General features: G+C 35.5%; 1 protein-coding gene across 2 annotated transcripts in view; it reads left to right on the forward strand.

Moving 5' to 3' along the window:
- The first annotated feature begins 10,730 nt into the window (after positions 1-10,730).
- Positions 10,731-17,921, forward strand: part of slc22a23 (solute carrier family 22 member 23) — a 63,786-nt gene continuing 56,595 nt past the window's right edge. Inside the window, exons 1-2 of one of the 2 annotated variants that reach the window (XM_056266424.1) lie at positions 10,731-10,864; positions 10,981-11,582. In XM_056266424.1, the coding sequence (XP_056122399.1) occupies positions 11,163-11,582 (420 nt within the window). In that variant the 5' untranslated portion in view covers positions 10,731-10,864; positions 10,981-11,162. Of the gene's footprint in view, positions 11,583-17,921 lie in introns of both variants that reach the window. The other variant, XM_056266416.1, reaches the window with a different exon arrangement.

Here is a 17,921-nt window from a genome sequence, read left to right on the forward strand (position 1 = left end):
TGCAAATTAATTAGTTAGTTGACATGTAGTTGCAAATTAATGAGTTAGTTGACATGTAGTTGCAAATTAATGAGAAGTAATTAACATGTAGTTGCATATTAATGAGAGTTAGTTGACATGTAGTTGCAAATTAATGAGAGGTAGTTGACATGTAGTTGCAAATTAATGAGAGTTAGTTGACATGTAGTTGCAAATTAATCAGAGTTAGCTGATATGTAGTTGCATATTAATATGAGTTACTTTACATGTAGTTGCATATTAATGAGAGTTAATTGACATGTAGTTACAAATTAATGAGTTAGTTGACATGTAGTTGCAAATTAATGAGTCAGTTGATATGTAGTTGCATATTAATGAGTTAGTTGACATGTAGTTGCATATTAATGAGAGTTAGTTGACATGTAGTTGCATATTAATGAGAGTTAGTTGACATGTAGTTGCATATTAATAAGATTTAGTTAACATGTAGTTGCAAATTAATGAGTTAGTTGACATGTAGTTGTAAATTAATGAGTTAGTTGACATGTAGTTGCAAATTAATGAGTTAGTTGACATGTAGTTGCAAATTAATTAGTTAGTTGACATGTAGTTGCATATTAATGAGTTAGTTGACATGTGGTTGCAAATTAATTAGTTAGTTGACATGTAGTTGCAAATTAATGAGTTAGTTGACATGTAGTTGCATATTAATGAGTTAGTTGACATGTAGTTGTAAATTAATAAGTTAGTTGACATGTAGTTGCAAATTAATGAGTTAGTTGACATGTAGTTGCAAATTAATGAGTTAGTCGACATGTAGTTGCATATTAATGAGTTAGTTGACATGTAGTTGCAAATTAATGAGAGTTAGTTGACATGTTGCAAATTAATTAGTTAGTTGACATGTAGTTGCAAATTAATGAGTTAGTTGACATGTAGTTGCAAATTAATGAGAAGTAATTAACATGTAGTTGCATATTAATGAGAGTTAGTTGACATGTAGTTGCAAATTAATGAGAGGTAGTTGACATGTAGTTGCAAATTAATGAGAGTTAGTTGACATGTAGTTGCAAATTAATGAGAGTTAGTTGATATGTAGTTGCATATTAATATGAGTTACTTTACATGTAGTTGCATATTAATGAGAGTTAATTGACATGTAGTTACAAATTAATGAGTTAGTTGACATGTAGTTGCAAATTAATGAGTTAGTTGATATGTAGTTGCATATTAATGAGTTAGTTGACATGTAGTTGCATATTAATGAGAGTTAGTTGACATGTAGTTGCATATTAATGAGAGTTAGTTGACATGTAGTTGCATATTAATAAGATTTAGTTAACATGTAGTTGCAAATTAATGAGTTAGTTGACATGTAGTTGTAAATTAATGAGTTAGTTGACATGTAGTTGCAAATTAATGAGTTAGTTGACATGTAGTTGCAAATTAATTAGTTAGTTGACATGTAGTTGCATATTAATGAGTTAGTTGACATGTGGTTGCAAATTAATTAGTTAGTTGACATGTAGTTGCAAATTAATGAGTTAGTTGACATGTAGTTGCATATTAATGAGTTAGTTGACATGTAGTTGTAAATTAATAAGTTAGTTGACATGTAGTTGCAAATTAATGAGTTAGTTGACATGTAGTTGCAAATTAATGAGTTAGTCGACATGTAGTTGCATATTAATGAGTTAGTTGACATGTAGTTGCAAATTAATGAGTTAAGGTGATGATACACAGGGCAACTTTTTGAGCAATCTTGCTGGGCAATGTTGCCGTCAACGGGCAACCAGATAAGACACAGGGCCCACGACCGATCTAAATTATCCAGATAGGAATGTATTGCCCATTTTCAATGGGAAAGTGCCCAAGCAACAATCGCTCGGCAAGATTGCCCAGCAACATTGCTCAAAAAGTTGCCCTGTGTATCATCACCTTTAGTCGACATGTAGTTGCAAATTAATGAGAAGTAATTAAGATGTAGTTGCAAATTAATGAGAGGTAGTTGACATGTAGTTGCATATTAATGAGTTAGTTGACATGTATTTGCAAATTAATGAGTTAGTCGACATGTAGTTGCATATTAATGAGTTAGTTGACATGTAGTTGCATATTAATGAGAGTAAGTTGATATGTAGTTGCATATTAACGAGAGTTAGTTGACATGTAGTTGCAAATTAATGAGTTAGTTGACATGTAGTTGCAAATTAATGAGAGGTAGTTGACATGTAGTTGCAAATTAATGAGAGGTAGTTGACATGTAGTTGCATATTAATGAGTTAGTTGACATGTAGTTGCAGATTAATGAGAGTTAGTTCACATGTAGTTGCAAATTAATAAGTTAGTTTACATGTAGTTGCAAATTAATAAGTGTTAGTTGACATGTAGTTGCATATTAATGAAAGTTAGTTGACATGTAGTTGCATATTAAAGAGAGTTAGTTGACATGTAGTTGCATATTAATGAGAGTTAGTTGACATGTAGTTGCAAATTAATTAGTTAGTTGACATGTAGTTGCAAATTAATTAGTTAGTTGACACGTAGTTGCAAATTAATTAGTTAGTTGACATGTAGTTGCATATTAATGAGATTTAGTTAACATGTAGTTGCAAATTAATGAGTTAGTTGACATGTAGTTGCATATTAATGAGAGTTAGTTGACATGTAGTTGCAAATTAATGAGAGTTAGTTGACATGAAGTTAAAAATTAATGAGTTAGTTGACATGTAGTTGCATATTAATGAGAGTTAGTTGACATGTAGTTGCATATTAATGAGATTTTGTTAACACGTAGTTGTAAACGAATGAGTTAGTTGACATGTAGTTGCATATTAATGAGTTAGTTGACATGTAGTTGCAAATTAATGAGTTAGTTGACATGTAGTTGCAAATTAATGAGTTAGTTGACATGTAGTTGCAAATTAATGAGTTAGTTGACATGTAGTTGCATATTAATGAGAGTTAGTTGACATGTAGTTGCATATTAATGAGAGTTAGTTGACATGTAGTTGCAAATTAATGATTTAGTTGACATGTAGTTGCATATTAATGAGTTAGTTGACATGTAGTTGCAAATTAATGAGTTTGTTGACATGTAGTTGCAAATTAATGAGTTAGTTGACATATTTGCATATTAATGAGAGTTAGTTGACATGTAGTTGCATATCCTCCTGGGACCCAAGAATAGACTTTTGTCCACTGTAGTGGACATTATATTTTAGTGAATTTCTCTGACATCATACATGTCACATGACACAACCTGGGTGTCCTGTAAAGAGCACATCCAGGACTTTTCAGAGATACCAAATGTTTGGAGGTTTCACCATGAAAACAACTTCTCCTTGGTCTTTAAAAATGTCTGACATTAATTTAGTGATCAAATGTAGCATTCTTATGGAAATATGATAATATAGTGTAATTATAATATAAATTGGACTACTTTTCAAATTGTATTTCATAAAACAACATCTCAGGAAAATGTTAAGGGGTTAAAAAAAAAAAACTTTCTGTTACAGAACAGGGCATTGATTTCAAACGTGTCAACTGTAGAGGACATCAGGACTAAAATCATGTTTATCAGGCATTCTGGGAGACACAACAAGTGAATATGGAAATAAATTATACATCAATATTCCTATGAAATGTTAGATATTATTATTAAAATGTTGCCAATTATTACTCCAATTATTACCCTTTATTCTTTCATTAAATGTTGCTCCAAGAACACATTAATGTGCAAATTAGATACAGTGTATAGATACATTGCATTGAATGGGAATATTAACTTATGGCCATTTTACCCACATATTGCAAAAAGTAAAATGGTGTATCAATTCATTCCATTATTTCTTTCATAACATAGTTGAGAATAATCTTTATACAAATTTTGGTTGAAAAAATCCTGAAACCCCAAAATGTATTGGTGATTGAAAAAAAAATCCCATTGTTTTTGCCTATACATATAATTTCATGTCATTTTATTTTTTAAACAACTTAGTCCTGGCGTCCACTACAGAGGACATAGCATAACGTATGAATAAAATATTATTTTATATATATGTTTTTTTTTACCATTTGTTTATTGTGCTCTAAACAGTGTGATGACATGGAAAAAAACTAAATTCAAAAAACTTTTTTTTTCTGGGTCTCAGGAGGATATTAATGAGAGTTAGTTGACATGTAATTGCAAATTAATGAGTTAGTTGACATGTAGTTGCAAATTAATGAGTTAGTTGACATGTAGTTGCATATTATTGAGAGTTAGTTGACATGTAGTTGCAAATTAATGAGTTAGTTGACATGTAGTTGCAAATTAATGAGTTAGTTGACATGTAGTTGCAAATTAATGAGAGGTAGTTGACATGTAGTTGCAAATTAATGAGAGTTAGTTGACATGTAGTTGCAAATTAATGAGTTAGTTGATATGTAGTTGCATATTAATGAGAGTTAGTTGACATGTAGTTGCAAATTAATGAGTTAGTTGACATGTAGTTGTAAATTAATGAGTTAGTTGACATGTAGTTGCAAATTAATGAGTTAGTTGACATGTAGTTGCAAATTAATTAGTTAGTTGACATGTAGTTGCATATTAATGAGTTAGTTGACATGTGGTTGCAAATTAATTAGTTAGTTGACATGTAGTTGCAAATGAATGAGTTAGTTGACATGTAGTTGCATATTAATGAGTTAGTTGACATGTAGTTGCAAATTAATGAGTTAGTTGACATGTAGTTGCAAATTAATGAGTTAGTTGACATGTAGTTGCATATTAATGAGTTAGTTGACATGTAGTTGCAAATTAATGAGTTAGTCGACATGTAGTTGCAAATTAATGAGAAGTAATTAAGATGTAGTTGCAAATTAATGAGAGGTAGTTGACATGTAGTTGCATATTAATGAGTTAGTTGACATGTATTTGCAAATTAATGAGTTAGTCGACATGTAGTTGCATATTAATGAGTTAGTTGACATGTAGTTGCAAATTAATGAGTTAGTTGACATGTAGTTGCAAATTAATGAGAGGTAGTTGACATGTAGTTGCAAATTAATGAGAGGTAGTTGACATGTAGTTGCATATTAATGAGTTAGTTGACATGTAGTTGCAGATTAATGAGAGTTAGTTCACATGTAGTTGCAAATTAATAAGTTAGTTTACATGTAGTTGCAAATTAATAAGAGTTAGTTGACATGTAGTTGCATATTAATGAAAGTTAGTTGACATGTAGTTGCATATTAAAGAGAGTTAGTTGACATGTAGTTGCAAATTAATGAGTTAGTTGACATGTAGTTGCAAATTAATGAGTTAGTCGACATGTAGGTGCATATTAATGAGTTAGTTGACATGTAGTTGCAAATTAATGAGTTAGTCGACATGTAGTTGCAAATTAATGAGTTAGTTGACATGTAGTTGCAAATTAATGAGAAGTAATGAAGATGTAGTTGCAAATTAATGAGAGGTAGTTGACATGTAGTTGCATATTAATGAGTTAGTTGACATGTAGTTGCAAATTAATGAGAGTTAGTTCACATGTAGTTGCAAATTAATAAGAGTTAGTTGACATGTAGTTGCAAATTAATTAGTTAGTTGACATGTAGTTGCAAATTAATGAGTTAGTTGACATGTAGTTGCATATTAATGAGTTAGTTGACATGTAGTTGTAAATTAATGAGTTAGTTGACATGTAGTTGCAAATTAATGAGTTAGTTGACATGTAGTTGCAAATTAATGAGTTAGTCGACATGTAGTTGCATATTAATGAGTTAGTTGACATGTAGTTGCAAATTAATGAGTTAGTCGACATGTAGTTGCAAATTAATGAGAAGTAATTAAGATGTAGTTGCAAATTAATGAGAGTTAGTTGACATGTAGTTGCATATTAATGAGAGTTAGTTGACATGTAATTGCAAATTAATGAGTTAGTTGACATGTAGTTGCAAATTAATGAGTTAGTTGACATGTAGTTGCATATTATTGAGAGTTAGTTGACATGTAGTTGCAAATTAATGAGTTAGTTGACATGTAGTTGCAAATTAATGAGTTAGTTGACATGTAGTTGCAAATTAATGAGAGGTAGTTGACATGTAGTTGCAAATTAATGAGAGTTAGTTGACATGTAGTTGCAAATTAATGAGTTAGTTGATATGTAGTTGCATATTAATGAGAGTTAGTTGACATGTAGTTGCAAATTAATGAGTTAGTTGACATGTAGTTGTAAATTAATGAGTTAGTTGACATGTAGTTGCAAATTAATGAGTTAGTTGACATGTAGTTGCAAATTAATTAGTTAGTTGACATGTAGTTGCATATTAATGAGTTAGTTGACATGTGGTTGCAAATTAATTAGTTAGTTGACATGTAGTTGCAAATGAATGAGTTAGTTGACATGTAGTTGCATATTAATGAGTTAGTTGACATGTAGTTGTAAATTAATAAGTTAGTTGACATGTAGTTGCAAATTAATGAGTTAGTTGACATGTAGTTGCAAATTAATGAGTTAGTTGACATGTAGTTGCATATTAATGAGTTAGTTGACATGTAGTTGCAAATTAATGAGTTAGTCGACATGTAGTTGCAAATTAATGAGAAGTAATTAAGATGTAGTTGCAAATTAATGAGAGGTAGTTGACATGTAGTTGCATATTAATGAGTTAGTTGACATGTATTTGCAAATTAATGAGTTAGTCGACATGTAGTTGCATATTAATGAGTTAGTTGACATGTAGTTGCAAATTAATGAGTTAGGTGACATGTAGTTGCAAATTAATGAGAGGTAGTTGACATGTAGTTGCAAATTAATGAGAGGTAGTTGACATGTAGTTGCATATTAATGAGTTAGTTGACATGTAGTTGCAGATTAATGAGAGTTAGTTCACATGTAGTTGCAAATTAATAAGTTAGTTTACATGTAGTTGCAAATTAATAAGAGTTAGTTGACATGTAGTTGCATATTAATGAAAGTTAGTTGACATGTAGTTGCATATTAAAGAGAGTTAGTTGACATGTAGTTGCAAATTAATGAGTTAGTTGACATGTAGTTGCAAATTAATGAGTTAGTCGACATGTAGGTGCATATTAATGAGTTAGTTGACATGTAGTTGCAAATTAATGAGTTAGTCGACATGTAGTTGCAAATTAATGAGTTAGTTGACATGTAGTTGCAAATTAATGAGAAGTAATGAAGATGTAGTTGCAAATTAATGAGAGGTAGTTGACATGTAGTTGCATATTAATGAGTTAGTTGACATGTAGTTGCAAATTAATGAGAGTTAGTTCACATGTAGTTGCAAATTAATAAGAGTTAGTTGACATGTAGTTGCAAATTAATTAGTTAGTTGACATGTAGTTGCAAATTAATGAGTTAGTTGACATGTAGTTGCATATTAATGAGTTAGTTGACATGTAGTTGTAAATTAATGAGTTAGTTGACATGTAGTTGCAAATTAATGAGTTAGTTGACATGTAGTTGCAAATTAATGAGTTAGTCGACATGTAGTTGCATATTAATGAGTTAGTCGACATGTAGTTGCAAATTAATGAGTTAGTCGACATGTAGTTGCAAATTAATGAGTTAGTCGACATGTAGTTGCATATTAATGAGTTAGTCGACATGTAGTTGCAAATTAATGAGTTAGTCGACATGTAGTTGCAAATTAATGAGAAGTAATTAAGATGTAGTTGCAAATTAATGAGAGTTAGTTGACATGTAGTTGCAAATTAATGAGAGTTAGTTCACATGTAGTTGCAAATTAATGAGTTAGTTTACATGTAGTTGCAAATTAATAAGAGTTAGTTGACATGTAGTTGCAAATTAATTAGTTAGTTGACATGTAGTTGCAAATTAATGAGTTAGTTGACATGTAGTTGCATATTAATGAGTTAGTTGACATGTAGTTGTAAATTAATGAGTTAGTTGACATGTAGTTGCAAATTAATGAGTTAGTTGACATGTAGTTGCAAATTAATGAGTTAGTCGACATGTAGTTGCATATTAATGAGTTAGTTGACATGTAGTTGCAAATTAATGAGTTAGTCGACATGTAGTTGCAAATTAATGAGAAGTAATTAAGATGTAGTTGCAAATTAATGAGAGTTAGTTGACATGTAGTTGCAAATTAATGAGAGTTAGTTGACATGTAGTTGCATATTAATGAGAGTTAGTTCACATGTAGTTGCAAATTAATGAGTTAGTTTACATGTAGTTGCAAATTAATAAGAGTTAGTTGACATGTAGTTGAAAATTAATTAGTTAGTTGACATGTAGTTGCAAATTAATGAGAGTTAGTTGACATGTAGTTGCAAATTAATGAGAGTTAGTTCACATGTAGTTGCAAATTAATGAGTTAGTTTACATGTAGTTGCAAATTAATAAGAGTTAGTTGACATGTAGTTGAAAATTAATTAGTTAGTTGACATGTAGTTGCAAATTAATGAGTTAGTTGACATGTAGTTGCATATTAATGAGTTAGTTGACATGTAGTTGTAAATTAATGAGTTAGTTGACATGTAGTTGCAAATTAATGAGTTAGTCGACATGTAGTTGCATATTAATGAGTTAGTTGACATGTAGTTGCAAATTAATGAGTTAGTCGACATGTAGTTGCAAATTAATGAGAAGTAATTAAGATGTAGTTGCAAATTAATGAGAGGTAGTTGACATGTAGTTGCATATTAATGAGTTAGTTGACATGTAGTTGCAAATTAATGAGAGTTAGTTCACATGTAGTTGCAAATTAATGAGTTAGTTTACATGTAGTTGCAAATTAATAAGAGTTAGTTGACATGTAGTTGCATATTAATGAGAGTTAGTTGACATGTAGTTGCATATTAATGAGTTAGTCGACATGTAGTTGCATATTAATGAGTTAGTCGACATGTAGTTGCATATTAATGAGAGTTAGTTCACATGTAGTTGCATATTAATGAGTTAGTTGACATGTAGTTGCAAATTAATGAGAGGTAGTTGACATGTAGTTGCATATTAATGAGAGTTAGTTGACATGTAGTTGCATATTAATGAGTTAGTCGACATGTAGTTGCATATTAATGAGTTAGTTGATGTAGTTGCAAATTAATTAGTTAGTTTACATGTAGTTGCAAATTAATGAGAGTTAATTGACATGTAGTTGCAAAGTTACTTATAGATAGTTAGAAGAATGTCTAAATTGGACTATCGAAATAAAATGTAACCTAAAAGTATAATATTATATTTCCTACCCAACCTGCAAAACCCCTGGGAACAGAAACCAGTGTCTGCTGTTATAGCATTTGTCTTAATGCCAAGCTGTTTTAATTGGTTACCAAGAAAACAACAGCAACATACAAACCACAAGCTTTTAATTTAATGTTTAAATCAAAACCTTATCATTGCTGAGACGTAACATTTGTAAGAACCTCCAAGTGTGACACATAGCAACAGCCTCCTCTATACAGTATTTGTATTTTTAATCGGAGACTGTTGAGAAAACTGTGAAAGAAGTTGATAAATAAGCACAGTGTCAGCTTTATATCACACGAGTGTGTTATGACTCACGGCTGGGATCGAAGGTTGAGGACTTTAATGAAAGGGTGTGACCTGCGTCTCTGAGGAGAACATTCACACACTGACCGCAAACATAACAAAAGCCAGGGCTGATATCAGTGTGGAAACCATGAAGGAACTGCACTGCCCCAGTCTGCCCTACAGGAATACACCAAAGACTACAGCGGCAAGCAAATAATACTCATTTAATACTCACATCCCAGATCAAAAATCAGATAAGATCTCTGAGTTTCTGAGTTTCTTTCTCTCTCTCTCTCTGGATCATACTTTACATGTTTAAAATGATTGACTCGGGAATGTTTGTCAGGTGTCTTTCAATCAGTGAATAAAGAGGCAGTGCAGCAATGAATTTAGCATACTGAATGTAAACCATAAGCACATGTTAATAAGAGTCCCAACCACTGCCTTTCAATCCACATTTCAGTGTCCAATTCAAATCTCTTCTGGAAACACAAATACATTATAAACTTACTTAAAAAAAAAAAATCCTGTAACACTGTAAGCAATACTCTACTGTCACCACTAGATGGCAGGCTTATTTAAATTATGCGAATCCACAAATATTAGAACAGTTTCGGCTTAAAACACACACACACACACACACACGCAATCTCTGTTACTTTAATTTCCTATTATCACTGTAAAACTGATTTGAAACCATTTATATTGTTAAAAGCGCTATAAATGAAGGTGATTTGACTATATAGCCTATATATTTACACAAAATAAATTACTTTAATGCATAAGCCTACATGTGTAAAACAGGAGCAATTTTATGGAATTACTTTTATGTTTAATGCAGCGTAACATAGGCTCAATAACACTATCTTTGGTCTTGTTTAACACGAGACTCACTGCTCTTATGTATTGTCATTTAAATAGTCCTGCTACCAGTTTGGCCAGTAGAGAGCAGCAATAGCCTACTGCATAATGAAACCAGCAGGATCACCCTCGAACTAAAATATGATTACATTATTATTATTAAAGAGCATAATTTCTTGGTTCTTTAAAATATATTGTTTCCTCTAAAACCACAAGTAGCTGCAGGCTACTCAGAGTTAACCCGCTGAGCAGAAGTTGAGCACACACACACACACACACACACACACACACACACAGTTTTAATCAATGCCAGCAGTGAGTGCGTGTTGACGGGGGTGTTGATCTGAGTTCCGCCATCGCTCGGTCCGGATCATCACCGGAGAGCGCGAGGGAACGCGAGGGAACGCGACGGAACGCGTTAAACACTCGCGTCAGAAGAGAGATTCCTGAGCGCGTGAGTGGATCATGACGCGTGTCTCCGTGTAATGTCACGCGCAGCGGGTCTGTGTGTGTGTGTGTCTGTACAGGTGTGTTACCTGTGGCTGTGAGTGAGTGAATGCTGGAAAAATGGACACGGAATTGAATCGCTGTCCTTGAACACTGTTGTTGTTGTTGTTGTTTTTCTTCTCGACTATAGGAACGCGTTTGGAGACAGACAGTGGGCCAAGCCGGTGACTTTACTCTATTGATTGATCGCGATCAGTCCGTGACGCTTTGTGAACGGGTGAAGACACGCAAACCACTCCCTGAGCACCGCACGCGAAGCTCTCCGTGCGTCTGATCGGTGTGAACGCGGGGAGTGTGTGTGTTTGCCGCAGTATGTGTGAGACGGTGATGGCCGTGTCTCATCAGCTGGACATCGAGCCTCATCCACCGGAGAACGGGTTCGTCACCCCCGAAACCAGCAACGCGCCCGGCTTACTCACGCAGATCGACGCCCGCGTCCTGCCAAGCGTGGGCGGATTCGGGAAGTATCAGAAACAGCTGATCGTTTTAACATGGATCCCGGCCCTTTTCATTGGCTTCAGCCAGTTTTCGGACAATTTTCTCCTGGCTCAGCCTCAGCCTCAGCCGAACACATCGTGCGAGCGCCTGTCCAACAACAACAACGCGCTCACGACCGTCGCGCCGCGCGAGATGCTCGCCGGCGTCAGTAACGACAGCACCAAGGCGCCGTGCATCTGTGTGCAGTCCGGGAAGGACCTGGAAAATGGACTAGAGAGAAATGTGGTGACCAAGGTAAGAGACACGGGTGTAAAACAGCGATGTTCATGTTCTGCCAGGCATTTTCAAATATATTCACATAGCTTTAATGTGCAATTTTCATGATTAGAGGACGCACATGACATGAGTGCATAAAGGTGAGTTTGTTTACAAAGCTTGCAGCTATCTGGACACACACACACACACACACACACACACTTGTTTACAAAGCTTGCAGCTATCTGGACACACACACACACACACACACACACACACGCTACAGGGAGAGAATGGCATTGCTGACAGAGATGAATATGAGTAATCTGCATGGACAGCCGTCACGGGGTGTCATGTCACTGGGTTTCCTCATGCTGACCAGATGACATAACCACAAATAAATCAACAGCACCCTTTTAACCACTGCTGTCCTGCCCCTCGTCTTCATTAGCCTGTCAGTGTGTGTTGTGCAATGAGGAATATGGGTCAACAAACCCTAACAGTAGCCTTCTGAGATAAGAGGAAGCCACCGTGGGCTTTATGATTTGATCATATTAGTGTCACATTATGTCCTTCCCCAGATAATCTGCATCTTTTTTGAGGATTCTCTGCCTGGATGCTCATATTACGATGGCAGATTAAGTGCGAGTAATTCTGTGTGTGCAGCCATTTTAGATTAGCTGTGTCAGTATCAAAACTATAGTTGTGTCCTCAAGTGTGAATAGAGTATAAGCGTGAGTGAGGCATTGTGTATTTATATACTTAGACACTATGATCCATATGTTCAGTTATGGCCGCTTGAACACATGCTGTGATGGGAATTCAGCATTTGGTTTCTTTAACCTGAACTCTGAAATTGAGTGTAAGATATTGGACAGTCAGTCTTTTTTTTTGGTTCGTGTCATCAAAAGATGATTTGACATGAGATATTAACTTGAGTTGACATTTTATTAGCTCACTTGATAAACTCAAAACTATAAACTGTGTTTGCTCCTTTAGGGGCTTTGGGAACAGGGTTGCATGTTCAAGTCCAGCAGCGTTAGGGAAGAAATGCTGTCTGATTGGGTCTACTGTTATCGGGTCTGTCTGTCAAAATATGTGCAATGGATATGGAAATATGTGCAGGCCATTTATTTAAACCTTTAAACATGCGAGGTTCCTTACACATCAAATATGGTAAACATAAGCTCAAACATGCTTGACACATGAGAAAAACATCACTGGTTCCTGTGTGAGCTTCTGTTTACTGTACTGGATGTGCTTTATGGATGTTCATATGTGAATAAACTGATAGTGGTGGGCAACGATTAATCACACCCGAAATAAAAGTTTATGTTTACATAATATATGTGTGTGTACTGTGTATATTATTTTGAAAACATGCATGTTTATATTTAAGAATTATGTTTTATTTATATGAAATATTGATATGTGTATATATAATATAAATTATGTATATATTATTTATATACAGTATATACATGCAAATATGTCTTAAACATGCATATGTGTGTATTTATATCATACAAAATAATATACACAGTACACACACATATATTATGTAAACACAAACTTTTATTTCGGGTGTGATTAATCGTTGCCCAGCACTAGATTAAACTGATCGTATCTCTTCAGAAGATTTGGATTGAACCACTTGATTAATGTGGATTACTTTATTATCATATGGTCTTTATTTACTTTTAAAGCTATTGATTATTACCTAGACTTTGACTGAATAGACAAAAAAATGATGAGATATTAAAAGTCTTAAAACATCATGAGTGTGAGTAAACATCCACAGTTGAACTGGTTTAGGTCATACGTGTGTGTGTGTGTGTGTGTGTGTGTGTGTGTGTGTGTGTGTGTGTGTGTGTGTGTGTGTGTGTGTGTGTGTGTGTGTGTGTGTGTGTGTGTGTGTTGTAGTCTCCGTCGGGTCAGTGTCCTCATCCTCCAGTCAGGTGTTTGTGTTCAGGGATGAAGGACTGGTTTCAGGTTGGACACACTGACAGGATTCGCTGGATTCGCCATCAGTGGACTCCTGAAGAGACCCAGTGTAGCCTGACGCTCGCTGAACACACTCTTGAGTTTCAGGGTTAGAGCTGACTAACCTGGTTTAGATCAGACTGAACATGCTCACACAGCTGGGTATCAACGCTCTCGGGTTTGAGCCAGAGATTGGGATTAACTCTGAACGTGTGACATCATCAGTGAACAGCCAATCACAGGGAGCGTGCAGTTTGAGTCACTTCTCTTCTGAAGATTAGAGATCATTATGAAAAATATCCTGAAATTAAACGCATAACAGAAAATATCTGACTATATCAATGCATGATGTGAATCAATAGGCCTTATAATTTATATAGTTTCACAAAGAGCTCAAAAGAAACGGGTATTGTATACGCTTGATCTGTCTAAAAGCTTATTAAAGCTTTTATTCATATATATTTAGATTAATTTAAAAGCTAAAAGTTTATTTATGCGAGTATATTAAATGAATTATCCATAATTACAATTCATATTATTAATATAAATAATAATTAGCAGCAAAAGATGGGCAACTTTATCTCTACAGTTTTCCACTCTCAGCTGCTGTGGAGCGAGACACAGGGGGCGGGGCTTCGTTGCATTTACTCACAGCTGATTGGTCCAGCTTGGGTTTGTGGATAACCTGTTCTGGAGCAGGAACCCGATTAAAACCAATCCACATTCTTGAGGCCGAAAAACCAGAGTTTGCTCAAACTAATCTCAAACTGATCTGGGTATCAGTGAAGCAACAGGCCACAGGTGTTGTGTTGTACATCAGCTGACCTGAGACGATGACCTTTGTCCTCCTAAACCAGGCGCTGGAGTCAGTGTATAATGTGGAAGCTGAAGTTCTGCCTTCTTCCTAACATCACCTGTTTCTTCCAACTATCGGGGAAACACTTGGTTTCTGCTCAAGCCAGTGGAAGGAGATATTCTGCTGTTTTCCTTGTACAGTGTCATCTGTGTTTAGTGTGTGATGTTGCTGTTTGAGAGAGAAAACGCTCCAGTTCTTCTCTGTATCAGTGTCAGTGTTTCTGAACTCACTGTAGTCTTGAGTTTCTCCCGGGAACGAACACGTCACAATATTCCTCATTATAATAATTCATGCGCAGAATAAAGGGGCGGGGCCTGGTTGAGTTAGTTAGTAGTGTGTTAAACTGGCGGTTATGGAAAGGGGCGGGACATTCCCAAACACACTCGAAGCGCTCGACCAATCACAACACACTGCTCCAGCCGACCAATCAGAGCACAGTGTGCTTTTCAGAAGGAGGGGCTTCATAGAGACAGGAAGTAAACAGAGCGTTACTGACAGACTGGGAAGAGAGGAGCCGCAACAATGGAGAATATGAGGAGAATAATCAACATTCAAGCAGGAAAACCTGTTCTAGTAGAGCCTGAAACAGGACTTTTAGCAAGGGCATAACACGTCCTATTTATATCTTTATGGATCTCATTTCCGGCTTTTGAAAATAAAACGAGTAGTACAACAAACTCAATACATTTGAGAACTATGTAAACACACACACACACTGGGTTTGTTTCTCATTCACTGTAATCTAATGTAATCTTGTGCAAAGCGACTGTCTTCAGTTTATTTGAGCCGTTTCTGTATTAATAGACACTTGAGATGTTAATAAACCTGTGCATATATTCGCATGACATAAACCATAAGCATATACAAGTATACATGAATCCGGTTGAGAAAAGCGTGATCTTTCATGTTTGTAGCATTTCACTGCTTTAGCTCTAATTCAACACACGCTTTTCATTTCTAATGGGATAGCAACTGGTAAAATAATGAATGTATGATGGCATTTGGTATCTTTTGTTGAGTGTTTGTGTCTTTTTGAAGCCGACGCCATGTTTTGCATAAGTGATGCATAGCTTGGGTTATTTCCTTGAGCGTTTGAGCTCCTCTCATAAGCGTGACGCTCTGATACCCGAATGATCAATATTTGCTCAGCTGAGTCAGGGTGGCTTCGAGGTGTGCTTGTGTGTGTCCACTCGTCATGCATGGGTCATGTAGGTTTTTATGGCGCTGTCTGAAGTATTGGTACCGATTTATGAGATTGCGCACACAGTTTCGTTGTAATAATCATTTGACGGGTCTTGGAAATGTCTTGCCTAGACTACTGATGGACATGAAGTCATATTCATAGTGTCCTCCCATGTGCCTGTTCTGTACATCTAGTACTAAACTATTCAACATCATCAATAATGTGACCACTACACTGTGCTCCAAATTACAATGCAAGAGACTTTCAAGAAAAGTCTTTGATGCTTTATTTCTCATATCTTTTCAGATAACAGGGGTCCGTTATTCGTTCCTCGCTTAATACATCTGAGATGATTTGGCAGATCTTCTAATCATAATTGATCTCCCTTTTCCACCAAAGCATTTTGAGAGCCGGTTCGGAGCCGGTGCCAACTCGCGAACCAGTTCTTTGTGTTTCGACAGCCAAAGATCCGGTTCTCGGCCAGGAAAACTGGTTCCAAAGCGGCACCAACTCTTTGCTGAACAAGAACCGCTCTTTTCCCACGTCATGCGGGGTTACTGTGACCAACAACACGACGGGAACGGGAAAGCTAAGACGTATGGCGACGTACACAGTGACGTAACGACGCCGTTCGCTGGTCAAAAACAAACAGGTTCTGAGAAGGTTCGCTAGTTTAACCAGCACCAGTTCCAAACCAGTTCTGTTTTGGTGGAAACGAGGTATGGCTAATTTGGTTCTTCAGTTCAAACGAGTTTGCGGATTTGATTAAAATGTCTGGATGAAGTTGTCTGGGATTACTGTGCGTTCTTGTGTTCATTGGAGAGGTCGGATATATCGATGTTCGAAACCACAGTCAACGACGCGGCGATTGGCTGGCGGCAAGACCGCAACGTAATGACATCATATTAAACAACGCAACGTCACACACTGACGAGAAACGTGAACTTCGGGACCAAAATGATAAAAGGTATAATAGATGAATGAAATGTACTGTTTGTTACGTGATTCCCAATTATTTCACGATTTCTAGTCTTTGTACCTAGGCTTTTTATTTCAGTGTTGTAATAGTTAGCGATTGGTTTAGCGTAATTCAGCCAGCTCTTACCAAAGCTCACGAGAGAAACCTCTACAGTGGGTGTAGACTCATGTTTTAAATAGTTTTATTGCCTGACGAATGCTGTGCTGATGATGGGGTTCTGGATGGATATTGGGAAGTGACTTCTGCAAGACGTGTGGACTTTATAACTGATGTATAAAGGATTCTCACTCCATAGGACAACGCACTATCCCATGCTGCAAAAAACACCACAGCAATACAACTGTTTGAAAATGCATTTCTACACGCAATATTATGTTAATATATTGTTTTTAATAGGTTTAGTTGACGATAATAACCCTGCACCAAATTCATCCCAAGAACAGAGTACAAGATGCTTTACAAAGTCTCAAAGAACTCCCGACTCGATGAGATCAATAATGAAGTAAACTCTTCCATGCTGAAGTACAGCACGCTATCGGCACTCTCATAACCCTCGAGCTGCGTTTCTCAGCTATCCGAGAGCAGCGTTTCCCTGTAAATGCTCTGTAATTAAAAGCACAACATTAATCTCCCAGTGGATCTTGGCACATCCCGAAGGAGAAGCCGGGTTACTGGGAGGCTCCGCACAGATGAGACTGATTTGGAGTTGTTTTGTAACAGTTTCACGTTGGGTACACTAAAAAAAATACTCTTTAAACTAACTTAATTCAATTATGGACAGGGGTTTCACACAAGCAAATTATTTTTTACTAACATTCATGGATTTTTTTTGCATCTATGTAAGCTCCTTGTGTTGTGACAACACAACTGAATGAAAAATAATCTATGTGAAATAATAATGTCCAAACAAATCAATAGAATCGCTTCCCTGTAACTTAAACCGGTTAAGTTTAGTGAACATGATTTAATTTATTTAAAAATGCACTGAAAAATAAAAGTATGTAGGATTTACATGATTTCTCAAATGAATTTCTAGACAATAGCTAGCTATTGGCTAATAATCGCACTTATTAACATATTAAATCTCAAGATTTAAATGCTCTTTCAGCAACAAGAATTAAACTAAACAGAATCAGTCCACATCAAATGCTCCTCTTCTCCACAAACCCACTGTAATTTAAATGGTTGTAATATTTGCAATGTAATTGAACATTAAACACAATTACACACTATAAAGTCTTACACACTACTAAACGTCTAAGTTTAGTTGAGTTCATCCTACATGAATAAAGCTCAGGAAAAGAGCTAAAGTAGCTTTCCTTTATTCAAGTTAAGTGTTGGTAAGCAGAAGATGGCACTGGCTACATCCATGGTGTT

Source organism: Rhinichthys klamathensis, unplaced genomic scaffold, assembly GCF_029890125.1.
Source record: "Rhinichthys klamathensis goyatoka isolate OS25496 unplaced genomic scaffold, OSU_Roscu_1.1 h1tg000011l_1, whole genome shotgun sequence".
Taxonomy (NCBI): domain Eukaryota; kingdom Metazoa; phylum Chordata; class Actinopteri; order Cypriniformes; family Leuciscidae; genus Rhinichthys; species Rhinichthys klamathensis.